This window comes from Diplotaxodon limnothrissa, linkage group LG14, assembly GCF_057381915.1.
Source record: "Diplotaxodon limnothrissa isolate DT_005_m linkage group LG14, D_limnothrissa_male_GT1.1, whole genome shotgun sequence".
NCBI classification, from domain to species: Eukaryota; Metazoa; Chordata; class Actinopteri; order Cichliformes; family Cichlidae; genus Diplotaxodon; species Diplotaxodon limnothrissa.
In genome coordinates, this window is record NC_140609.1 from 10,343,343 (window position 1) to 10,369,815 (window position 26,473).

General features: G+C 42.4%; 2 protein-coding genes across 3 annotated transcripts; one reads left to right on the plus strand and one right to left on the minus strand.

Annotated features, from left to right (window-relative positions):
- The first annotated feature begins 1,303 nt into the window (after positions 1-1,303).
- On the plus strand, positions 1,304-7,266 carry tagln (transgelin). 2 transcript variants are annotated; one of them, XM_085370813.1, is made up of 6 exons: positions 1,304-1,444; positions 4,389-4,432; positions 5,215-5,403; positions 5,550-5,721; positions 5,978-6,080; positions 6,165-7,266. In XM_085370813.1, the coding sequence occupies exons 2-6, from the start codon at positions 4,421-4,423 to the stop codon at positions 6,301-6,303; spliced, it is 615 nt and encodes a 204-aa protein (XP_085226939.1). In that variant the 5' UTR covers positions 1,304-1,444; positions 4,389-4,420; the 3' UTR covers positions 6,304-7,266. The 2 variants fall into 2 exon arrangements, with proteins under 2 accessions (XP_085226939.1, XP_085226940.1); XM_085370814.1 differs by lacking the exon at positions 4,389-4,432.
- Positions 7,267-7,774: 508 nt separating this feature from the next.
- On the minus strand, positions 7,775-22,387 carry pcsk7 (proprotein convertase subtilisin/kexin type 7). The gene is made up of 17 exons (XM_085370479.1): positions 22,132-22,387; positions 21,101-21,408; positions 19,814-20,056; positions 18,708-18,842; positions 18,057-18,222; positions 17,858-17,948; positions 17,695-17,749; positions 17,393-17,531; positions 17,184-17,284; positions 13,742-13,909; positions 12,560-12,664; positions 12,364-12,466; positions 9,998-10,154; positions 9,748-9,842; positions 9,541-9,646; positions 9,314-9,431; positions 7,775-8,774 (listed from the first exon to the last, which is right to left on the minus strand). The coding sequence occupies exons 2-17, from the start codon at positions 21,347-21,349 to the stop codon at positions 8,517-8,519; spliced, it is 2,289 nt and encodes a 762-aa protein (XP_085226605.1). The 5' UTR covers positions 21,350-21,408; positions 22,132-22,387; the 3' UTR covers positions 7,775-8,516.
- Positions 22,388-26,473: the final 4,086 nt, after the last annotated feature.

A 26,473-nucleotide genomic window follows, 5' to 3' on the forward strand; every position in this document is an offset into this window, starting at 1 on the left:
ATATGACTGCTAGCTTAGTAACTGTAATGTGATTACTCTGCAACACTGAGCACGAAGCACAAAAACCACCAGTACCAACCGCACAGCCATGTGTGGAAGATTTATTCCTACACTGTTGACACGTGCAAAGAAGCACATATGAGACGTTGTTGTGCATTTCTTTTCTGTGTTTGATTCGTTTTTATTTTGCCATTTTACGTCTTCATCTATCAAAGACTAACATACCTCATATCTCATAGTCACCCAATAAAACACTCGATGAAGCACACAGAAACATCTGGCTCTCCTTTTATTTTTACAGCTTATGGAAGCAGGATTAAAGGAGAAGATCAATGTCATGTAACTTGAATATTAGAGTGCTAAAGATGGAAACCAATGATCATAAGACAGATGTTTTGTGACACGACAAAGTGATTGCGACGCAAAGCGATTCATTACTTCTATCAGGTATGTGGACAAAACATAATGTATGACAGCTGGCAGAGTTTATTAAATGTAGTTTAAGAGTGTAACTTTGTCATTGTCAGTATGAATAGATGCTTTGTTTTATGTAGGAGTGGTCTGAACTAGCTTCTCGCTCTGTGATCTGTCCAGCTTCACAGAGAGTTTGTAACTATACGTTTGAATTCTCATATGCACACAGGAGCATCGTGCTGAAATGTGCTTGTACTGGAAAGGAGGTGATGGAAATGTCATGAATGTTTGCGGTGGGATCCATGCACGCACCCTGGACTTACATGGAGCTTTCTGTCTCAAAGTTTGATGACTTTCTCTTACTCCCATCCTGTTTATCTCTCCTCTCCTCCTTCCCTCCTCAGTGTACACAAATGTGGAAATAGTCACTTTTGACACTGTTCAGTCCCTACAGTAGTATAGAACAATACTTTAGTTATTTCCCCCACAACCAATTGTCACTTCCTCTCTTTTCTTTCCACCTCCATCCCATCACCCTTCCTCCCCGCTTCCCTCCAGCCTCTCCCTCCGCCATCTTGCTGTCACTTTTTTTTTTCTTGATGCCACTTTGAACGAAGAGCAATGCGGCGAAACTATTTGGGGAATTCTCGCCGACCAAACCAATGCTGCCGTCTCTCTCCTCTCTGCGTGGAACAGCCGTACCCAAATAAGGCTGGGCGTTCTGACTAGACGTGAGAGGAAGAGACGCAACAGGCAGAGGGAGAGGGAGCTGCTGAAAGGCCATGCCCTTTTAAGGATGAAGTTTCCTTTTTTTCCCTCTCACTCGCCCTCATTCTTGGCTTTCGTTGCTCCCTCCTTCCTCCGCCCTCTCTCACTCTCTCAGTAGAGGAGTGAAGTCATCTGGCCTCATCTGCTCCTTTTAAGCCGGCATTTTTGAGAGGGAGGTCCCTTGCCAAGCATATACAAACACTCAGTCAAGCATCCACACTCACGCCTTCACCAGCGGAGAACTCACCTATTGCTTCACACAGTGAGTATGCTTGTCTTTTTTCCCTTGTAAAACTCCTGGAAGTGATGGTTGTCTGGTTGATGATGGTCAGATGCGGGGTGTTAAATTCATATCAAAAGGAATACATACAGAATATGACTAATTTCATCCTTCGGAGGTCAAAGGGGCTGTTTGCATGAAAAATCCAGGAGCAGATGGGAGCTCAAACATCCATATGCACCAATGGTTTACGACGTATGCAGAGACTATCGGGTTTACTAAAGATTTTTGCGCATTTGACTGAATAAAAGTTTGCAAATATCTGCACGTGATTGAGTACAGCTGCTTATAATCTTCATTCTCTGATTAAAAACTGCTGTACGGGAAGCCTGGTTGTACCGTTTTGTATACATACCTTAAAACTTTGTGCAAATAAACTCACCGTTTAACTGTAATGCGGTGCATATCTTATTTGAGGGCTGATATATATATTTTCCCTTAAACTGAAAGGACATAAAAGCCAGACAGCATTTCATATATCTCCACATCGGCATAGTTTTATTTGTACAAGCAAATGATCCACTGCCATACATGAGCTTCTGAGGCGTAATGAGTTACAGAGCAGACAGTTACAGCCACTTATATAATGAGGATACAGAGCTGTCCAAAGTTTCCATCTGTCTTTATGAATACATTATGAAGCTGCTGCCTGATGTGGAGCAGCGTTTGGAGAGAAGATAATGAGCAAATCATCAAAGATGGCAGCACACCCAGTGATTCCAGTAAAGCCAGCCAGCAGTAGCAGTGGGAAGGAGGAGGGGAAGGAGTATTAGTGGGTAGCTGAGTTTCTGAACAGCAGCAACAGGAGGAGATAACACTATCTGCGCTGCCAATCCAGGAGCAGTACATAAACACAGCAGAGGTTTATAGAAGCCAGGGACTGATCACGTCTTTGTAAGAGTGCATAGTTGCTGTGAGCCGGACAGCAGTGCTCACATGACACAGTCACTAGAAGTACATCAGCTCACATGTACAACTGTTGTAAAGTTTGTCAGAATGATCAGAACTGCAAAGGGCTTTCAGAAAGTGGCAGGTCGGAGTAAACTTTTCTGTGCCCCTGGAATAAACTGGAAAAATAAAATAAAACCAGCACATCACCAAGCTGGGATGGCATCCTTCAGCCAGATGACTCAGCTGACAAAGTTCAGCAGATTTACGCCAAATCCTGACTCTCTAAAAAGCTGAGAAACAAAAGGATAGAGCGTGCGCCGCTTCCACAAGCACCCCACAGCTTATTCATACAAATCATTAGATGGCGGTTAGCTGGTTAACTGTAGAGGAGGCGAGGCTGTCCGATGCCACGTCCCCTCGGGCTGCCGCAGTTGCCACAGCCCTCAAACTGGTTTCCTGTTCTGGCATTAGGCACATTTGCCATGGTGATAGAGAAACAGACGGGGGAAAACACAGGAGAGGGAGAGATGAATGGACTGAGGTGATGAAGTCATGACTGTGGGATAGAGCTCTTTGGGAGTTTTGAGAAGAGGTATTTGAGGCTCGCCTTTACTTCAAATCTGTGGTTTTGGCCATCTTTGGTGATTTTTTTTTTTTGATTTTTTTTTTTTTTAAATGTTCATACTGCCATATTGCTCTTACACAAAAATCTCCATCCTTTTCTTTCTACAGTACAAAGCATTAGAAGTCGCTATAAATGAAAAGCTCCCCATGCAGCAGAATTAAGCAGAAGCAGCCAGACAGCACAGAAGCTTGTTTAGCAGATATTTATTGGACCTGGGCCGGGTCCCAAACACAACATCAGGCCCCTGGACGCACATAAATACCAGAAATAGAGACTAGGCCTTAATGGATTTACTTAACCTCCAAAAAAAAAGATTATATAAGCTTTGTTTGGTTGTTATGCAGTGCACACTTTCTCCTCTTCGTGGTGGGAGAAGGCACTGAGTGCACAGTGTGGTAAAGATGCCGTCTATTACTTTCCTATTTAAAAAAAGTGTAGCGTGAAGGATTCGTGGTCAAAGCCCACAGAGTGTTTCAGGAGGGCCAGTGTTTAAAAAGAGAAAAAAAAGGACAGATTGAAATTATACCAGAGACACATTGCTTTGAAATAATAATTATATAATGGCAAATGTCAGGCGGAATAATGAGAGGTATGAGTGTGTGTGTGTGAGGAAGAGATATAATATCTGAACTTGTGGTTGTAAGTAAGTGAGCGTGCTCCCCAGCATGTGTGTTTGGTTTCCTGTGGTCTGGAAAAGCACCACAGAGTATGCAGAGAATATGAAACTGGGCTGGAGGTAACGAGCTCTGGACGTTCTGGGCTGGGAGCCATTCACTTCTTTGGCATTCAGCCTCTAATACGCAGACATGGGGGATATGTACTCGTACAATGGTACAATGGTTTTATTTATCATATCCACGACACCAAAAAAATCCACATGTCTTTTATCCCTTTACCAAACTAAACTAAATAAGTAATTACATTGAAATGTAATGTAAAAATCCATAAAGTACAGCCTATAATCTGCAATTTACATAAACACAGCTACACTGGCTCACTCATCAGCTGCATGTCCAGCAACGAGTAGGAGACGGGTGAAATTAAAACTGAAAAAACAAAAACATGGAGCTAAAAGTAGGTTGAATATTCCAAAGTGGGAATGTGCCAGTATTGTGTTTGCACGTTGTTTCCATCACAGGTTTCCATGCCTCACAAATCATTGAGTGAGAAAGAATAAATGAGCAAATGAAAATAAGAGGAATGTGAAAGAAAGGAACGTTTTAAGAAAAAAAGTCCCAACTTTATCTTCTGTCAGTGCCTCTGCTACAGTGGAAAGAATCCAATCAGAAAAACTTGTGCATTGTGTAAAAACAGAACAACAGCATTCCTCACCCTGTGCCAGAACGAGTCGCTACTCCAGCCAGAGGAGAAGTTTAACCTTTTCAATGTTTCGACTTTAAACCTCTCCAGGAACAGGGAAGTTGACGTGACCTGACATCAAGATGGCAACAAAGGTTGGATGGTGCAGACAGCACTTTGATATGAGTTTTTGCACTCATTTGCACTCATTGGCTGTTGGCCCAAAGGCAATACAGAAGCATAAAATGGAGAAAAAAAACAAAAAAAAAAAACAAGTGCTGGCTGTATGTGTGTTTGTGCGTTGGTGCAAAGCAAAACCCAAAAAAAAAGAGAGAGGGAGGAAGAAAGAGTGTGTGTGTGTGTGTGTGCTGGCATTACAGAGGAACATATGCAAAAATCAGCTGGCTGATAGCGAGCTCCCTCTGCACACCGTCCATCCTGACGGGGCTGAATGGTTTGCACTGCTGGTGCTCCTGGGAAGGTTTATAATTGTACTGAATGCTGAGCATTTACGCTTCTATACACGCTTCTGACATGCATGGTGTTAATGTTTGTACTGGTGTATCATGATTACAGCATATATTCAGGAGGAGGTGTATGCGTGTTCCCGAGTAAATGTGGCTTTATTTAAATTCTTTGCACAACTATGCATGTTTCTGCATATGCTTTAGACTCAACCTAAATGATACTGCAGTGCAAACATGTGAGCTGCTAAAAGCAACTATGAATGGAATAGGTATAAACGTATATGCAAGACAAAGATAGAAGTGACAATATTTGATAAAAAGAGATCACAGGTAAGACTAAGATCAGAGAGACTGAAATCCCCATCATTACGTGACATCAAGGGATCATAACTACATTAGCCCTTTTTCTTTGAAGGCATGTATTTCTCGTTCATTTCCATCCTTCACTTCACTTCTCTCGCCTGCCCCAGGGTGCCGGCATGGCTAACAAAGGTCCATCCTACGGCCTGAGTCGGCAGGTCCAGGACAAGATCGACAGCAAGTACGACCCAGAGCTGGAGCAGATCCTGGTGGAGTGGATCAGCCGTCAGTGTGGATCTGGTGTGGGGAAGCCAGAGCCCGGCAAACAGGGCTTCCAGGCTTGGCTCAAGGACGGATGTGTGAGTGCACAAGCTGCCCGGATGTTTTCTAATAGAAATTGCTTTAAGATAAAAATCTTTTACTTGTGCTTCTCCTTCCTTTCTTCTTCCCTTTAACTGCCCTCCCTTTTCTACTCTCCTTTTTGGTTTCATTTTTTTCTCTCCAGGTCTTGAGCGAGCTCATTAACAGTCTGTTTGCCGGCGAGAAGCCTGTGAAGAAGATTCAGAGCTCGCCCATGGCCTTCAAGCAGATGGAACAGATCTCCCAGTTTCTCAACGCTGCCGAGAAATACGGCGTCACGAAGACCGACATGTTCCAGACCGTGGACCTTTGGGAAGGTCAGACAGGTTTCATGCTCTCAGGATTGTTTAATAGTGGAGGGTTTAGGCACTTGGATTGTATGGTGCAACCATAGATGTTTTTTTTGTTAATGAATGTGGCCACCACGTGTTATTTTCAGAGTGTTGCCATTAGAGGAGGTGGTCATTAGAGGAACAGCAGGTTTTAGTTGTTTCCACATATTGGTTTTAGTTTTCAGAGATTGATATTTGATATTTTGACTGGTGCTGTTGTTAATATGGTGTGTTGGGACAGGTAAGGACTTGGCAGCGGTGCAGAGGACCCTGTCAGCTTTGGGAAGCTTGGCCGTTACCAAGGATGAAGGCACATACAAGGGAGACCCCAACTGGTTCTTCAAGTGAGTCCTCTAAAATTAAACGGAGCCCTGTTAACACAATGACTCCGGCACCTTTTTGTGACAATTTTCAATGTTGCATTGCAGGAAGGCACAGGAGAACAAGCGAGACTTCAGCGATGAGCAGATGAAGGCTGGCAAAAATGTGATTGGCTTACAGATGGGCTCCAATAAGGGAGCCAGTCAGGAGGGCATGAGCTACGGAAGACCTCGACAGATCCTGTAAAGTCACTGAGCCGCCAGTGGAAAGGGCGCTCACTGCAGAGCCACTGGCTTGGTCCAACTCCATCTCCAGGTCCAGCCATGCCACCATCCTAACTCCAACTTCAGAGAGATGGCACTTGCATCAGTACCCCAAACCTCTTTAGCCCCTCTTTTAACCAAAACCTCTGGTGCTTTTTACGATCTCTTACACCCTTTGGTCCTCCTTAAACTTAATAACTGTCACAGAGCCCTTATTTACATGCTCGCACTGGTGATCAATGCAGGGTTCAACTATGCTTTGTCTTCGGACCAGTAACAACTGAATGTTTGTAGTCTTAAGCTGCAATTGTAGCCATGAAAAATGACCAAAAAGTGTCTTGTTAAACCAAACAAAAACCTTTCACATACCAAAAGTTGATCCGGTCTTTCCTTCGATAAGGAACTCGTGTTGCATCTGCCTCCCTGAATTTTGATGGGTTCTGACAGAAATACAAATTCGTTTACATGCCGTAAAGCGTTCTTCTCAAATTTACAAGCACAACCATGTTGCACCAATGCTCCTCATTTTTACTGCTACCGTGTCAAGTACACGTCCCACATCGCTGCGCCTGCTGTATCAGCGCTCATATTTTTGTACATTGACTTATTAAATAATGACTTTGAAATACATCTCCGAATTGACTTTGTGTTTCCAGCTCTTTAAGGGTTCCCTTGTTGGAAAATGGGGTGGGATCTCTCCTACTAATATTTCAAACAACCCACGCACCAACATGCATGCATGCATGTTTATATGACCCAGATTAAGAATACATTGCAACGGGGAACACTTATCACATTTTTATCTGTAGGCGTGTAAGCGTCGACATAAAAGAATTCAAAAATGGGAAAGTCTTATTTTACGGGAAAACAGTCGTCTTCTGGCAGTTCTGAGATTTGACATTCCCATTGGTTAATTTTTCTTTGTTTTTGCTTTACTTTGTATCCATGCTGTTGTTTGTGTTCAGTGCAAGTTAATGTTGCAACTGTTACCATAATAGACTTTAAAAACCTCTGTAACCATACCCAGGATTGTTTCAGATTACCTTGAAATGTAGTCAGTTACTCAATTCAAATGACTTATTCGATTAAAAAAATGTGTAAAACCACTCAACACATACATTTACCATACCAGATTAATTTATACAGGTGACTTACTGGAGGTGTGTGCTTGTGTGAACTTGGTTTTAAAACTATTTTAAAAGTACAAAAATCAGTCAAAGAGAAAACTTAATCAAGCATTGTTTATTATCACTGAACTTGCCTGTGACTTGCACAGTAATGGTTTTCAATATCACTCCAAACACTGTTTACATTAAAAAAATTATACTTCTTTAAAAAAAAAAGCACTGTAAAAACACCATCAGCATAGTACATCTGTACAGCAGGCACATTGTCTATATATTATACTTTATTAAAAAATTGATTTGCAAATCCCACAATGCAAAAATCCCATTTCAAGTTTGTATTTTTCTTTTATTTGTAAATTCTCAGTAGTAGATAAGCCACAGAAAACAACACCAGGCTTAAAAAAATAAATGCATAAAGGAATTTCCTCAAAAAGCAATCTTTTTATTGAAATACAGTACCCACTTGAAGCCTCACATTTTACCATAGGTCACTTTTTCCATGGAAGACCTTGCATATCACAAACACAATCGCTCAGGTTACACCACACACACACACACACACACACTTTCACACCTGTTTTTTTTTTAAGTGCACATCTCAGTTCTTCCTTCCACAGGTGTATTGTATCCTATCAAGCTCTTCTTTGAGGTTACATTTTAAACATATGAGCAAATGAACACTTTCACACATGTAATTAAACCAGGAACCCTGTTAAGTCCATCTGATGGTCATACCAGACCTGTGCATTAACTTACTTTACAGGAATTTTAACCTTTGTACCAAATTTTTCTTCCATGTCTAAAGAGATCGCAGAAAAAAAATGTGATCACCTTTATTAAGGGGATGTGCACAAGCCACACACCTTTGCGTGCAGCACAAACACACTGAAGGCCACTCTTAAGGGGAATGCAAAGAAGGACAAGAGTGCACTGGTTTGACCCTCCAACACCACTGCTGGAAGCTGAGTGTGGAAGGCTAAGTTGGTGAGTGGCAAAATGAAGGTGTAAGCCTGAGAGGTCCTATAAGGACTAACAGTGTGATGGTTTTAGCCCTTAATCTGGCTCAGTGCTATGTTGCCAGCCATTCTCCACTGGCAAGCGGCTCTTTGACATCAGAGTCCAGCACAGCCTGCAACTCCACCCCTGAGTCCTGCTCCTCATCCCCAATCAGTGCCTCCTCCACTCCTTTCCCTTGTCGCCCCCTCCTGTGACCACCCTGTCTCCTGGGCAAGCAGAGAAGGACCCTGAAGTCTACGTGGGCCATCATAACCTCCAATGTGTAGTAGAGGGACCAGAAGAGAGCAAAACAGCCAAGCAACAGCATGAACTGGAAGAGGAGGAGGACACAGGTTATAGAAACAAGGAATGTAAATCACCACAGGAAGAGTCAATCAGTGATGGCTGAATGTGCTGGTAAAGTGCAAAGGAAGGGAGCTGATAAAGAATGGAAAAGGAGAAGGAGCACACACACCTAAAGGTTAGCTGAAGGGTTAATTAATCAATACTCGATTTGTTTTATACCCTTTTGTCCAGGGGCTCACAGATTTTAGTTACCCTCTCACATGTCCACCATCCTACTGCTAAGTTAAGTTACGCACATCTTAACTAAATAAGAAAGATGAAGGCCTGAGGATATATTTAATCACTGGAGACTTTATGATAAACACTTCCCTGATTGATGGTTAAAACCATGAAAGTTGTACAAGAAACATGTTAAAAAACAACAACAAACACACATCACCTCCCCAGGGAGAAAATGAACACAGTCCGCAAAGAACTCAAAAGACTGAAGCACACAGTGGGCAACAGCATGGTAACCATGACGCGGCTTGTCTGAGTGTGCAACGTAAACGCCGCGCTGTTTACCTTGAGGTTGTTGGATGTGAAGGGCTTGGTGATTTCTGGAGGCAGGTCCAGGCCTGGAGGGCAGGGCAGAGAGAAGTTGCTGTGCAGATACTTCCCAGTCATTGCCTCCTCCACCAGCCTGTCAATCGATGCACAGCCCATCAAACTCACAGAACATCTTCCTAAAAATCACATGTTCACTCCAAACATCTGCGCAAGTGTTATGCCGACTGTGTATCGGTTCTTGCCTCTGTCTTTCCTTGACCTCGCTGAACAACATAGATGAACCATACAGAGTCAACTTCCTCTCCTTCAGCACTCCCACAGCGGCACACTGGACAGAAGATTCATCTTCTACAGAAAAAGTGGAGTGAGGAGGTCATGATGAAGAGTCAAACAAATAAAAAAATTTAAAAACCCAAACAAGTCAAGCTGTAAGCAGGGCAGAAACTCACTGTGGTCAGAGATCTTGAGGGTGTAGAGGCCCTGGGCTCTCTCTCCCCAGCAGCGCACAGTGGAGAAAGTCCAGTCCTGGTAGCCTGCATTATCTCTATGAGCACAAAACACACACAGCTACATTAGACTGCAGCACAAACAATTTTCAGTGCAATCTTGAGATACATTAGAAACCTTAAACGTGAGTACGTTTTACAATTACCATTTTCCGTAAAGTGTTGTTTTACAAAGCTCAAAGACAGAAACTACCTGTCGATGGCACGGCGAGCCCCGATGACTGATGTCATACCGCTGGGGCAGATCAACACGAACTCCACGTTGCCACGGCAAGGATGGATGACTGTCACGGTCACGGCCACATGCTCCAGGGTCTCCATTCCAGATTGTCTCAGGTCGGCAGCAGAGACTGATGGAGAGGAGACAGAGCGGCTCACACTGTTTGTATGTTTGACAGTTTGACCCTTTATTCTAACCTGGTAAACAATGAAGAGTATGTGAATATGCTTGAAATCATTCAGAATGCATGTTTAAGTTTCTATTTCAGGGCTCACTAGCGTCATTTTAAGTGCTGCTTCACAATACGGCGGTGATAAGAATTCAATTTTCTACTCGTCCTATTATTTACAAAACTTTATTTCAGTAAAACTTCTTTGCTGCTGTTATGACAAAGCAAATAACATTTCCTTTAAAAACAATTAGAGTTTAGCTAATGAATGAAATCAGTCCTAATCTGGAGAGACTTTAAAACAGAGCAAATCAATAAAAACCACTCTATAATTTCAATCTTCCCTCAAACGTGAATCTGTTATCAGTGAGTCTTCCTGACCACCTCTTGCCCTCCCAGTGCGAGTGTCTGGTAATTTCTTGGTATTTCCTGGGCTCTGAGTGCTAATGGGCCATGGCTCTATCTGACCATGTAGGGCTGAACACATCCTCGGGGCAGGGAAGGACGCAGAGGGCCCAAGGAGAGAGGAGGAGACGTGTAAACAGAGGTGTGGACGGTAAGATGGAGAGGCATGGGACAGATGTAGAGAAAAAGGGAGGGGCAGCAAGGACAAGGAGACACATGGAGAAGAGGAAAGTAAGAAGGAAAAGAAAGCAACTGTAGAGGGGAAATGAAATAAAGGACAAAGAAGAAGCTTGGAGAAAGGTTTTAAATGCTAGAAGCTCTGACAGCTCAGAGTTCAAATCAACTTCAGATTTTGGAAGATTTTCCATGAATGCACTGGTCTGGCAGTGGTTTTCACTGGAAATTTTAAGGAAACCTGATATGCATTCAATAAACAGGGTGCGGGGGTGAGTGCGTAATAAACTCCAGACAGCACGCTGCTGACCTGTGCTCATAGCTCAAGAAGGGAAGACACATGAAGATGAAGATGTATCCTGGGATAAAAGACTGCATGCTTTTCTAAATAAGCAGATGATGGTTTTTTTTATATCTTTGTCATTGGGCTGGTCATGAGCTTTAGGCCAAACTAAATAAATTCAGTGTAGAGTTATAAAAATGATGTAAGATTGTTGAAACTTTTTTTTTCAATCCCAACTTTTGTCTGAGATGACAGGTTTGAGTATACCACACAAACCAACTCTGCTAAATGACTGCTCTGGGTTAGAATGTGATGACGCAGCAGCTGTGAGCTTTTACCATCGTGTTTCTCTTTTACAACTAACTCACTGGCGTTCCTTCACCTCGCAGCAACCTAAAACCTCTATTCTTCACAGGAACGTGAGACTGCGAGCTCCCACACATCCTCTCTCCCTCAGAAAAGTCAAACTCAAGTTGTCTGTAAACTAACGTCACCCACTCGCCCTGAGCTGGGCTGATGAAACCTGATGTGACTGGCCATGAACAGGTCAGAGCAAGTTGCAGCGTGCGCTTACAAGTGGAGAAAATGTTCACATGGGAAGAAGAAATTTTGAAAAGCTAAAGGGGGCGTGTTAGTGAGTCAGCCAAAACACATAGAAACTACCACAACAAACCCCGAGTAGTGTGACGGGCAGGTCTGAACAGCGTCAGTGGTGAAGAAAAAAAGAGCCCCAACCAATACTGACTGAAACGACGCTTAAAGGAGAAAATGTGGAGTACAGCACCTCTTTAACAGCAGCTCTTTGTGCGCACACACACAGACGCACACACATCTGGCTGTATTCCTGAAATCAACAAGCCCATAAAAGAGGGAAGATACAGATCGAGGGAGGAGAGGAGGAGATGAGGGAGAAGGAAATGTTTCTGCTAGAATGAGGTCACCATATGCGAAAAAACTGTACAAGGGAGAGATTACATACACAGATAGCTGAATGTGAGAGATTCAGAGCGGTAAGAAGTGATGAAGGAACAAAATGAATAGTGAGAAATGTTAAAGTAGTTATATCAGAAAAAAATTGAAGAAAATGGGGAAAAAAACCTGCAAAGAAATCTGGAAAAATAATTTCGCCAAGGGAACTCACAAACAAAGAGAACATTACCAAATATGGACAAGCAGCCTGTCTGAGGAGCAGGCAGGCAGAGAGGGAGGGGCAGAGGGAGTTAGCTACATGAGTGCAGTGCGTAAACTTGACAAGTAAATGTCCAGTACAGAGCTGAGAGAGAAGAGTAGACACTGAGGCAGGGTTACCTTCCCAGGTAAGGACGAGCTCATCGGGATAGATCACAATGGGGGTTTCCTCCTTTATTACAGAGCTCTGATAGGACAAGAGGAATGGCACTGACTCCCACACCTGAAACAGAAACCAGAGACATCTTCAGCCTAACCTGGAGTGGACATCTTTATTGAGAGCAGTGGCTGTGTCTCTACGTGCGTATGTGTGAACCTTGGCGGCATTGACGAGCCTCCACGCGTTGAGCAGACCGAAGCCGTGCTGGTGGCTGTGATGAAATCCTGCTCCGTTCACCTTCCAGTCGGCACTACTGTCGCACTGTCAAAACAAACACAGCCAAGATCGAGTTTATGCTCTTATTGAGCAACAGAAATGACAAAATAAACAACAGAGACCACTTCCAGGAGTATTGGGAAATGAGATACATCAGATCTGGCACGTTAATGAGCCAGCTTTCCTCTTAGGCAAATTTTGTTACCCCTGGACAAAGGCTGGCTCTCTGAGTCTCATATAAACTGGCTGCTGCCTGTAACTATGTAAATATAGCAGCAGTAAGTTTGGACAGGGCTTACCCATCCATATAAAAGCTGATTCTTTATCTGGCCTTCATAACACTCGAAGCATTGCTTTACTATTTATGATTACTGGAAGAGTAACTAGCAATAATGGGGGTAGATGAGGCTTCATATGTATCAAAATGCATTCAACATCACACGCTGACGATATCGGAAGTGCAGAAAAATTAGCAGGACTTTCCAAGGCTACGAAAAAAATTAAAATAAAAAAAATTGTCACCATATCCTGACAATCTACACACAATTCCTTAATAATAAAAATAACTTGTGGAGCTCGACAGTCACAAGACTTAACACAGGGACTAATCAGCCGAGTTCTCTCTTTGATTCCTGGTTGGCTGGGCCGTAGCTGCATGTTACTGAAATCACCACTTTCTCCCGCTTGTCTGTTTTTACTGCACTCTATATGTCAGCGATGAAGACTCACAAATTTTTATAAGCCAATAACTCTTGATTTTTAGCCACTGAAGCAAAACACTGCTGAAAAAAAGATTAAGGGAAGATTTCAAAACACTGTTAGAACTGTGAGCTAAATTGTGTCAGAGCCTACATTTAGTTTACTTTGCATCCCATTTTCACCTTTCAGGTTTTGACATGTCATTTTGAATCATTCTGTGAACAGCTGGTATTATGACCTGATTGGCTGAACAACAGAACACACAAGGGCTTTACTCAAAAAGATACTCGACAATTACATTACACCAAATAATGCAAATGTTAGTGTGTGTGTGTGTGTGTGTGTGTGTGTGTGTGTGTGTGTGTGTGTGTGTGTGTGTGTGTGTACTGTAATAACCAAGTTTCTGAATTTCATCAGGCTTACCTTGGTGGCAGTGAAGGTGATGATGTGCTGGATATCCCTCCAGGTGAGGCAGGGCCGGACCTGCAGCATGAGTGCCACCATTCCTGCTGCCAGGGGTGCTGCAGCAGACGTACCGGTGTGGCCCTCGGTACAACCTGTGCCCCCCTGCATGGACCAGTCTGAAGTCACCTGAAGAACCACACAGATGGGCTGAGTGTTGGAAGGATAGTTTGGAGAAACTGTGCACAGTATAAACAGTGTCACGGTAGTAAAAACTGTCAGGAGTCTGAATATAAACTGTTATCAAACCCTCAAACCCTTTTAAAAAGCCATCTTGACCCATTTGAACGAATGTAACCAGAGTTCAGCCCTCTGTATGTGCAGTTATTGGAGTACAATTTGACACTGGCAACACCCAGAGAAGAATTTAAGAGCCACATTAAGATTAAAAAAAGTAAAATAAATGAGGTTAAACGAACAAAACCACAGGGAGGAATACATTAAAATGTGTATACACAGACAAAGACAATCCAGACACCTCCTTGAGCAAACAGCAAAAGATCAACAGCTATTCCCAGCTGTTGATCTTTTGCTGTTTTCTCATGGACATCAAATACAGCGCAGTGCTGTACATGTACTGGGTCTCAAAAATGTTTTTAAAAAGGCAATTATGATTGGATGTGGGTGGTATTGCAGTATGATTTTCAATACACTCTCTGTTTAGCTAGTAAGAAGATGATGTATTTTGGTCTTCTGTGCTGTTGCACTGTGTTAAATTGCCACCAATGTGCAGTGTCTCCTGATCCACAATAAGTAATTTATTAAGAACGTTTCATTTATATAGCACCTTTTAAGATGAAAATCACAATGTGGTTCATATCAAACACAGACAATTAAAAACGAAACAGACGATAAGACAAAATAAAATACTAAGGCCCAGTTAGCTTTTTAAATGAGGAATTTTTATGGCTGAACACAAACCCTGATCAGAACATGAGAGTCCTACTGGTGACACATAGCTGCAAAGGTTCACTGATATATTTCGGTGCTAAAGTTGAACTTTGCATTGAATTCTAAATTTAATAGGGAGTGAGTGCATTGAGATCAGCAGCTGTGTGAGATGAGCAACGTTGGGGGATCTGGTAAGCCTACCAGCAGCAATCTGTGGAAGATATAGATGGTCCAAGGAGGTTTTACTGAGGCAGACGAAGAGTAAATTACAATAGTCCAAAGATGAGATAAAAGCATGAACAGCAACTAATATTTCTCAGCTGATGAAAACAAGAACAAACTAAACCTTAAACACGCAAATCCAACAGAGTGCTAAGCTCAGCGAGCTGTGCAACATAACAACAGTGAACAGAAAACAAAGTAACCAGTAAACTGTTCATGAGTATCTTGGGTTTAGTCCCACTGATCAAAGATGACACAGCCAACATTAACAAAGAACTGTTTGCCCCTAGAAAGTTGTGCTTGAGGAAAATAATCAACCAGTCTCTTACTATCATTCCTTGAAGGAAGCCATCCTTGAGCCACCTATTTAAGTGGGTAATGCATTGCCTGAGTCTAATAGTTACACATCCAATCATTTGTTCTAACTTTCAACCTCCTTATTTACAACATCCACTACAGGTATTAGAGCTGTTGGCAAGGCTACGCAGACTGCAGCCCCTTGTAGTTGTCCAGTAATGAATAATGAAGCGCCGTTCTACAACGATATAACTGCTATTTGTGGTGACACCTAGTGAAGGTAGCAAAGTGTAATCATTCAGTCAATCAAATGCTGCCAGTACAACTGCTGCTATCTACCAGATACACTGATGTAAAAGTCAGTATGTGATGGACACATGAGAAACAAAATATGCTGCCAAACCGTGGTCACCATTGTTCAAAGCATTAGAGGCTCTTTTTTAACTCATATACGAGGTTTTATAAGGCCCACATGTCTTTTAGAAATAGTCATGGTGTATTTATTTCAAACAACTGAATTTCTTCATCTCCAACACTGAGCATCATGTTTTAATTAGTCACAGCTATTATTTGGGACTTACATTATTTTTATGAGAGTTGAAGCCCTTAAAATATCTTCAATCCTCCATTAGTACAAGATGCAAAAACTGCCAACAGCTTAGAAGTAATTTCTAAGATATCACTACTTTTTTTTCTCATGACTGTCCAGATGTTATAAACTCAATAATAAATCCCAACTCAGCGCGCTGGTGACAGCAGCTGTTCTTGGTAAAAGTTTCTGGAGACTATTGAACTAACAGGCAGCGTCTGGACAGCATTTGGCCTGTGACCATACTGTGGTCAGCAGCCCACTCCTGGCTAAGCTCTTCTCCCTCAGGCGATGACATCCGCCGCTCCAAACTGCGTTACCGTGGTGATGCACAAACAACAGCAAATACAAGTCAGCGGCTTCAATGGGCTCTTACCCCTGTCAACATTAGTCATGGTTTTCAGATGAAAACACTCCCTGTTGCTCTTGATGTGGAGCTGCTCTTTCAAACAGCTGTCCCCATCACTACAGTTTTAGACCTTTCCAGTAGAGAACTCAAACACACTGGTCTGCATGTCATGTCTTGGAGTTTGGTATCTGCAGGCTTAATCAGTAAGGTTAAATATACGCAGCACAACAGTTTTTAAACATGTAGAGCAAGAAACAGACCCTTTTGAAAATTTTATATAGATTTTCTATATTGGCGATCATCTGTTCACTCACACGTGTGTGCTGGCCAAGAGGTTGACAGCTCACCTAGACACAACTCAACTTTATGTCTCCTTTCCAGTGCCACCTTGGCTCGACTTTACTCTGTTTTGGTGATTTTTGATTAAAATTTAGCACCACCTCAATGTGGGTGTGGTCATTGGTGCCGCACAGCAGCACAGAAGTCCCGTAACATCATTTGCATGCAACGCAAACAGTTGGAACCCTGGCCTCCTGCTACTACCACCTAATGGAAAAACAGAGTCTAGCAAAGCCAAGTCTGTGCTAGTGGAAAGAAGGCTTTGGAGAGAGTAACAAATTTGGGAACTTTTTATTATACTTGTAATCATGTAACAAGTTATTTCAGCTTGAGTGGAGATACAGAACAGCCTGCCTCCACAAATTTCTTTAAAGACTGCAGTTCAAATATTAGTTAAACTTTTAAATTTCTGCTACATTTAGCATCACGCAATGCTGTAGTTATCTACAAACTGTGCTAACATCCACTTGGAAGAATGCCAAGACTCACCTTTGAGTCAATCTCTGTCTAGTTGCTTACTTTACACATGATGCACATGATTTAAAGCTGTTTGTCTAGTTCAGAACGCACACACCTCTAGTCTGAATTTCACCGAACATGTAAGGTGTCAAACCACTGTCATGGCCACTATTAACCCAGCTAAATGAAGCTAAACTAAGTTGACTCGCTATTCATGCACTTAATTCTTTTAGTTGTCTTTGTTTGATGAGACTTACAATGCTCCTCAAAGAGCCCCTCCCACTGCTGAAAGTGACGGCCAGCATGGATGCGCACTCCTCAGCATAGAATGGCATCTTGCCTTTCTCGTCGACCGCTCCTGCATCAAACAAACACAGAAACTACTTGCATGCGCCACACATACTGCACAAATAAACCTGCAGAAACAGGGCGGGCACAGGCACGCCTAAGAATGTCCGGTTCTTACCGATTGTAATGGTGTAGATTGAGTTGGCGTACCCGTCGTAGTTGCAGTTGTCGTTGTACTGACCACCGTTACCGCTGGCAACTATAAAGATGCTCCCGAATCCTCGTCTGCCTGCAATCACCCCGTGCTGCAGAGCTGCCTGTGGAACAGGGACAACAAACAAGTCATTAGCATAAAAACAAAAAAAATAACAAAAACATGAAGTGAAAATCTGCAGTGGTCTTCTACATGTCCAAGCTGCTGAGCTGTTGTGTTTTACTGCCCTCTGCTGGACAAAGAGTTCTGTGAATAGATGATCCCACCTTGCCCAGAGGATGAGGTCCATCCACAGTATGCCCATCATCATCTGGACCCCAACTAAAAAACACACAACGAGCAACATCAGCAAGAACATGAGAACCTTCATTAATATGATATTACAGCATATTAAAACACCGCTTAATTACACAGGGGAAACAGTCGGACCTGCAGCTGTAGATGTCATTAACTTGGTAGTGTTTGTTAAAGGCTATAGCCTCCAGGCTGTCTGTCAGCGGGCCATCGAGCACTCTAATACCTTAGAAGCAAGCAACAAGTCACAAATGAGATAAATTCAGAATTAACTCTGTCATCTTCAGATTTTAACAACGGAAAAAAAAAAAAATCAAGATTTTCCGGTCTGTACCTGCTACTTTGCTGCCATAGGCCACTCCCACTGCGCAGAAGCTGTTGTTGGAAACAGCTGCAATCTCCCCAGCGCACCGAGTACCGTGGTGGTTGTCGCTGTGAATGTCAGGGTGAGGCATGGGGTCTGGGTCATTTGAGTTAAGGTCGTAGCTGCCTTCTGGACTCTAAGGAGGACATAAAATCAGTTTTTAAACATTACTAGAATCGTTAATAAGACAATCAAGAAAACTATTACAACTAGAACTTCTTATTATCCAATTCACTTTGATGTTCTCTTCACTGTGTGATCACCTTTCTACTAGTGCGGACTGTAAGTCTGTCTACACTGTAAAAAACAAAACAAAACAAAAAAACTGCTTCCCTTCTGCTGACAGCGACATTCTCTCTACTTTATAACTTTCCTCTGATCTACAACATGCTGTTTAAAGTTAAATCTGCCACAGTAGTTCCTCCACAGCAAGATGATTCTTGTCTGGCCTGCAGTTGCTAAACTATAATACAAAAGCCCACTGGCAGAATTGACTAAAAAAAAAGTATCGATTACAGTGATTCAACACTGGATTCCCTACGAAACAAATAAATCCATGCCAGTTCCCATTGTTAAGCAATAGGAATAAATCAAAAAATTGCTTAGACAGTTTTGACTTACATAATTTGGCTGAATATCTTGGTGGGTGTGCTCCACCCCGTCATCAACAACCACCACTGTGACTCCCTGGCCGGTAATGTTACGCTCCCACACTCCTGTCACGTTGATGTCCATGCCCTTACTGACGTCATTGTGCTGCAAAAACAGGCAGAGTAAAAAAAGGATGAGAGGAAGAGGTGGAAATAGAAATGTCAAGGTAAATCAAAACGAGAACAAAAATCAAAACAAGAGAACAGAAGGAGAAAAGGTGAAGTGGTGTATCTGGCAGTATGGGTCTTATTGTACAACAAGCATTTCTGTGAAGCCAATCAGAGCTTTGAAATCCACTATGGCTGTTTTGTGTTTTTGTACCCACATATTGGACAGCTGTGAAAAACAAAGTAATAAGCTTATAAATCAGGAAACTATAAAAGAGGCACAAGCTCAAAGGTTACAATCAACTGAGAGGCAGTATTTAGCTTTTCACTTTGCACTTCATTCTCACTTTAGGCAACAATTTACTTTCCTTCTCTCTCCTTGGTAAGCTGTCTGATATTGCTCCGTAGCATTTGGCATAACCGTTAAAAATAACACCAAATGTCACGTCGCACACAGATTGATTCACACTTAAATTGCCTGGCTTAAATTCCATTCTGATTGAGTTGTTAAAATAGAATTTAGAGCTAAAAGTGCTTTTTAATTAAGATATGAATTGATTGTCAGCCTCTGAATTAGTTAAAAATGTTAATGCCACATTTCATCATAAAGACAGAGTCAGTCATATAATAATAATAATGATGATAATAATGGATTGGATTTATATAGCACTTTTCAAGGCACCCAAAGCGCTTTACAATGCCACTATTCATTCACTCTCACATTCACACACTGGTGGAGGCAGCTACAGTTGTAGCCACAGCTGCCCTGGGGCAGACTGACAGAAGCGAGGCTGCCATATCGCGCCATCGGCCCCTCTGGCCAACACCAGTAGGCAAGTAGGGTAAAGTGTCTTGCCCAAGGACACAATGACCAGGACAGAGAGGCCAGGGATCGAACCGGCGACCTTCCGGTTACAGATACGCTTCCCAACCCCTGAGCCACGGTCGCTCGTTAATATGCATCCTCACCAGGTGCCACTGTTTGGGGTAGTTGGGGTCATTGAAGGCCATCGATCTCTTTGAGCGGCTGAGCACTCTCTCCTGAGAGTACCACATAACATGAGGGTGTCCTGCTAAAACATCCTCTGGCCGGAGAGTTTGTCTCTTGATGCGTCCTACAGACCCAGCACCGGGCTTTGTAGAGCACAGCAAGTAGTGGCCTTCCAGGTGTCCTATCTGGCCATGGTTGTGCAGCCCAGCCTGCTCCGCTACCTGTGACAAGAGAGAACAAAGATGACGACTGAAAAAATTAAACTAGGACAATGCATCTAAACGTGGCCACCTTCATGTAAGACTAATGTAAGGCACTGCTGGTCCAGAGAAACCTTTTTATAGATCTTATAACATTTGGAGGAAGTCCAAATTGTTTGTTTGTGTGTGTGTGTGTGTGTGTGTGTGTGTGTGTGTGTGTGTGTGTGTGTGTGTGTGTGTGTGTATCCAGACTGAAGGAACTGTTGGCAGGTGCTAACTGACATACCATGAGAAGATCATGAAAGTGAATCACTATTGGTATGATTTACTGGAATATAACTCCAACAGGCTGGCATGTGCTCTTAATGTGGGTAGGTGTGATTGGTTAGTGGGGTTTTGGAGGTAATCAGGAGCAGCACCAGGAACTGCAGGAAGCCTCGGTGTAAGATTAGCAGCTCTCTGTATACGGTACTTAACATGTAAGTAATGAGTCACTTGTAATGTTATGTTATGCATTTTAAAAGTGAACCAAATCACATCTCTAATTTTCAACTACAGCATTATCATGAAACTCCTGACACTCAGTAAACACATGTTCCAAATCACAGCGTCCTCCAACTCATTCTTGTGTTTGTAGCTTAGTTGTTGTTATGCCAACAGCTGGCTGGCTGTTGGATATGTTGCTCAGAAATGCAATCAGTTGTGTGAATGGAAAAAAAAGAAGAAAAGGAAAACGTAAAAGATCTAACAGTATGCAGTTCTGTGGGAAGTATCGTAGTGAGAATGCTTCACAGAACTGTTTGGTCCTAAAGCATTTTTACAGCAAACCTGTAAAACAAACCCTGTCAAATCACTACATAGATAAGAGACCATGGGATAAAAAGAGAATACGAACAGGGAGCAAAAAACAAACAACTGAAAGGTTTGGTGAAATGAAAAGCTAATGAATGTGAATGTGTTAAGTCCAAATGCAAGTGTACGAAATGGCCTATTATGGTTACAATATCAACAGCAAATAGCAAGCTCTTAAGTCTAATCTGAAAAAGCATGAATGAAGTACTCTACCTTGTTGGCTATGAAATCCATGTGCACAGCACCGTGTTCACCATCTTCTTCCTTGTGATTAAGACCAATGTGCAGTCGAACCGCCCAGGACTGACCTGGACTGCAAGAGGGTGACGGCCAAAGTGAGGGATCAGAGGCAGGCGCTAAAGGAAGTGAGGGGGTGACAGGGGTCAGAAGGATGAGCAGCAGGAGGACGAAGGAGGACAGAAAAATCAGTAAGAGGAAAGTAGGCAGATAGAGCTTTGCCATGGCGAGGAAGGGTGATGCACGGGGCCAAAAGGGCGAGTTCTCCTCATTGGAAAAGCGACCTGAACATCAGACAGAGTCAGACAGGGAGAGAAAAAGGTGTCATTAGTGAGGACAATCTGTGAATCAGTGCGCCTTGGTGTTTATCATCTGCATGCTGTATTCAGAAGCAATGTATCAAATTCACAGCACCTTACTAACTCGATGCCATCTGTGTTAGATAAACCCTGTGGTTAAATCAAAGCCTTTGCACCAGTGAGACACACAGTGCATTCCAACACCTGCAAAACAACATCAATCATACCTGTTGTGGGCGGTTTCTTCTAGCCAAACAACAGGTTGTACTACATGTATGCCTCAGGTTTTTTCACAGAACCAAATAACGTGACAAATCAATCACCAGGAAAACGTCCAGTCTGCGCAAATGTGCGTATGTAACATCTATAACCACATCAGACATACAGCCGAAGACATTACCGATGGCTGTCCTATCGAAAATCTGAATTATGATATTGATAGCCTTAAAAAGGCATTTACGGCTATTTAAATCGTGGCTCTTTCTCTTTGATACGCATTAGCTGTCTTGTCACCCAACAGTACGCTCTCGTGACTTCTTAGTTTTGATTACTTCTTTTTGTTTTGTTTTTATTCAGATTACTAGCTAGCTGTACGTTTGACCGAGATTTGTTGTATAATTACAGTGTCTGTGAAAACACTGCCACGTACACTCGATAAAATTATAATGTAGTAAGAACAGAAAAAGAAAGAGGAAAAAAGTCAACAACCTGAAGAGGGAGTCGGGTTTCGTTCCCAGCCTCGTTGTTATCATAGCTTAGTAAGCGAGCTAGTTGTCCTGGCGGCTAACGAGTAAGCTCGCTATTCTTTTATTAGATAAAGTAGTACGAATTAGTAGCTGTTTGAAAATGATCTGTAGTCAGACACCTTCAGCTTAGTTTTCCACTGAATCCCCGTTTAGTCCTCTGCCGTTTGTGAAATTCAGGGAACCAAAGGTAATCATCTCATTTCCGTACAACGCTCGAAAAGTCGCTATCTAGGTGCTACGTCACGCGTTGCGCAAAACGTCGTGTGGGCTTCCTGATTGGCCCAGAGCCACGGCGTAAAGCACTGCAGTTAAAACAACAACAGCAAGTTATTCAAAACACTTGGAGCATTTATCGTAATCGAAGATTTATCGTAAGAAATCATTAACAATTTTCCCTCAATATAAAAAAGAAGTGCAATTTCAACAGCATGTCTGTTTTTGTTTTTGTACAAGATAAAAGAATTGCTGCTCTATTGAATGCAAGAAATCTTCTTAGCACTCTTTGTATGGGGTCAGAACGATGGCACCTTGAAATGAAACCGAAAAAAATATTGAAACCTAAAAAAAAATATTGTAACTGAAATAAATGTACTGAAAATCTTGTATTGAAACAGAAAAAAAATGATAGTGAAAAACAATTAATTGAAACTGTTTTTTCAGTTTCAATCCATTTTTTTTCGGTTTCAATCCATTTTTCGGTTTCAAACCATTTTTTTTTTCGGTTTCCAATTCAGCGATCCAAGCCTCCAGAGCTGCATAAAGGCTACATTTATTGCAAGTATTATTTCTGCTCATTTAAAAAAACAGAAAGCATAACCAGAGTCGGAGCATAACCAGAGTCGGAGCAGTCTTCCACAATAATTGGGTTTGACATATCAGGTTAAATAAAGACTGCTGAGGAGCAAGCATGGCTTGGGCCCATCTCAGAGCTCACCCTTGCAGCAGGATAACCATGAAAGAAATTTTGCACAGTCTAAGGAATAAATTCTCCTTTGTTGATGAAACACTAGGAAACACTGTGAGGAAACCTCCGTTCTTTTCACTGGTAAAAACTTCAGGTGTAGGAAGGGGCCTCTCCAGAGGTACAACCTCCCTGAGCTGTGCTGCTGACCATGCCCATCGTTTTATGACCACAGTATACTCATCTTATAACAGATGTCAATCCAGCAGATTATCTTTGTCATGTGGTGGATCAGGAGATTTGCAACATGGATGCACAGCCGACAAATCTGAAGCAACTGTGTGATGCTATCATGTCAATATGAAACTAAATCTGTGAGGAATGTTTCCAGGTCTTTGTTGAATCTGCGCCACAAAGAATTAAGGCATTTCCGAAGGTGAAAGAAGGTCCAAAACAGTACTGGCAAGGTGTAACTAATGAAGTGGCCAGTGACTGTATTTAGTGTCTAGATGTTTTTTCAGTATTTTATTCACTTAATAGCAGGACAGAATACCACACGACTGTGGCCTTGTGTTATACTCTCTTTGCTACAGTGATGCTGCAGACAAACACAAACATCGTAATCAGACATTTAAGAAGAGCCTCTTGAAGATGAAGGTCTGTGTCTCTTGACCTAAACACATAATCCAGTTAAATCTAATTTATGTTCATCAATGCCCCTCACACTGTAACTTAAAGTAATAAATTGGTTACTGATTAATTACAGAAGTATATTTGTGAACTTAAAGATGTAAGCCTTGGACCATCGAGATGAAATGTGGTTGGGAAACTTAACAAGCTTTGATAAAGCTTCATCAGTAGCTCGAGCAAGACCTCAAAACCTTCGCTCACCACGGGTGGTTAGCAGACTGTGGTTGTATCATGCAGCCTAACAACATGCAGTAAATTGCAGGTTAAAGCAGTCTGCTTACACGTTGTTAAACGAGGGAAGGGAACTAATGTGGCTGTCACATTACCCTTTTGTCCCATTTCATCCCAGGACTCGATTAAATTGCTGCTCACTTTCTACAGTACTTAAAACTGATCAGTAGGACCTGAAACTGCAAACATTCAAACATTCAGGCCAAGTAAGAATCAGCAGGTGAACGTATTAATCTTCTAAAAGTTTTTGACCAGGAGGTTAAACTCATACAAATTAGCTTCACCCAGGCTCATGAAAACATTTTCCTGCTTACAGATAGCAGATCATTTGTGTCAGTAGGGTTTATATTTGAGCTTCTTGTTCACACAGAACAATTTTTCTTCATTTTTTTTAACGATTACCAAAGTCTGTGAATCCCTAAATTGTGCAGTTGTTCTTTTTGCTCCCCCCAAGGTCACTTTCGCCATGTGACAAAAACAACACCCCACTGTACACACTCGGGCCACCAGCAACTTTCTAAATCCTCAATAAAAAGCTGACGGGTTGCAATGATGTTCCAAATAACTTATTAAGAAAACAACTAAAGAGACAGAAACTATTATGAAAACTGGTTTATTTTATATCTCCTAGTTTGAAATGAAGCAATAAAAACATGTATAAAGCATCACAAACTGTAATATTATACAAATAGAATAGAATAGAATAGAATAGAATAGAATTCAACTTTATTGTCATTGCACATGCACAGGTACAGGGCAACGAAATGCAGTTTGCATCCATCCAGAAGTGCTTTAGTGATATAGATATATTACAATATATATTAGTAATAATATAGATATGTGAGTATATTACAGAAATGGGTCTATTATGGTATGTTATAATGTACACGGTATGAAGTATGTTGTGAATATTCTATAACTATAAGTATGTACAGGCTGTAGTGAGTACAAGCTATGTACAGGCTATGAACAGGATATAAATATGAAAAACTATACAGAATATGAAATAAATAACTTTACAGAATCTGAGATATACTGTTATACAGAAATGGGAACTATGCAAGTTGTAAACAGTTGTAGGATTAAAGATTATCGAATGTACAGAATGATTATTTACACAGAGCTATACAGTAGTGCAGTTAAGGTAAGTGAGGGTGTAGATAGTTTCTACAGAGGCTATATAAAGTGCTAGTGGTTGTGAGTGGTGGTTCAGTCCATGTTATTATTGTGTGTTTGAGGGTACAGTTGTCCATTGTGGGTGTGGGTATGTTCAGTCCATGTGTTAATGTGGGTCAGATGTCAGGAGGCAGAGTTCAGGAATCTGACAGCTGTGGGGAAGAAGCTGTTCCGGTACCTGGTGGTCTTAGTCCGGAGGCTCCTGTGGCGCCTCCCAGAGGGCAGGAGGGTGAAGAGTCCATGTGATGGGTGACTGGGGTCTTTGATGATTTTCCCAGGCCTTTTCAGACACCGCTTCCTGTAGATGTCTTTTATGGCAGGAAGTGGTGCTCCGGCGATGCGCTGAGCAGTTTTCACGACCCTCTGCAACGCCTTCCGGTCCGAGGCAGAGCAGTTCCCGTACCAGACTGTTATACAGTTGGTCAGGATGCTCTCGATGGTGCAACGATAGAAGTTCACCAGGATGCCTGAGGACAGGTGGTTCTTCCTCAGAGTCCTCAAGAAGAAGAAGCGCTGGTGAGCCTTCTTGACCAGCTTGGAGCAGTTGGTCGTCCAGGTGAGATCCTTGGAGATGTGGACTCCCAGGAACTTGAAGCTGCTCACACGCTCCACAGCCGTCCCCTTAAAGGGCCACAGAACGTGTCATCACTTACCTTGCACCTCTTTGCACTTACCTCTTCAGTGCAGATGTCTTCTCTGCTTCTCTTTGCTGAGGAGGTGAGAACTGAGGTTGAAGGAGAAGCTTCGTGAGAAGAGGGGGAGGATGAGAGAAGGATATACTCACCATGGCCAAAAGAGCTTGCAAAGAAAAGCGTCTGGACTTCTTTAAGTTACTTGAAGACGTTTCACCTCTCATCCGAGAAGCTTCTTCAGTTCTAAGGTCAAATGGTGGAGAGTCCCAGATATAAACCTAGTGGGAGAAACCCCCCACAGAGGGACAAAAGGACCCCCTGATGATCCTCTAATCGCCTGAGCCAAGGTGGGAAACTGGGCGTGGGTCCCAATCAGCCAGAGTTTCGGGTGAGTTCATTGTGAAACCTGGCCCCACCTTATCATGCGAATTCCTGAGGTCAGATGGCCCAGGATGTGAGTGGGCGTTAAGGCGTCTGGGAAGGGATCTCAAAACTGGATTATAGATGGCAGAGAGTTGGTGTCGTAAACCACCGCCTCTGTTCAAAGATGGTCGCTCACAGTGGACATAGATGGCTTCTTTCACTCCTCTTTCAAACCATCTGTCCTCTCTGTCCAAAATGTGAACATTGGCATCCTCGAAAGAGTGTCCTTTATCCTTAAGATGCAGATGGAC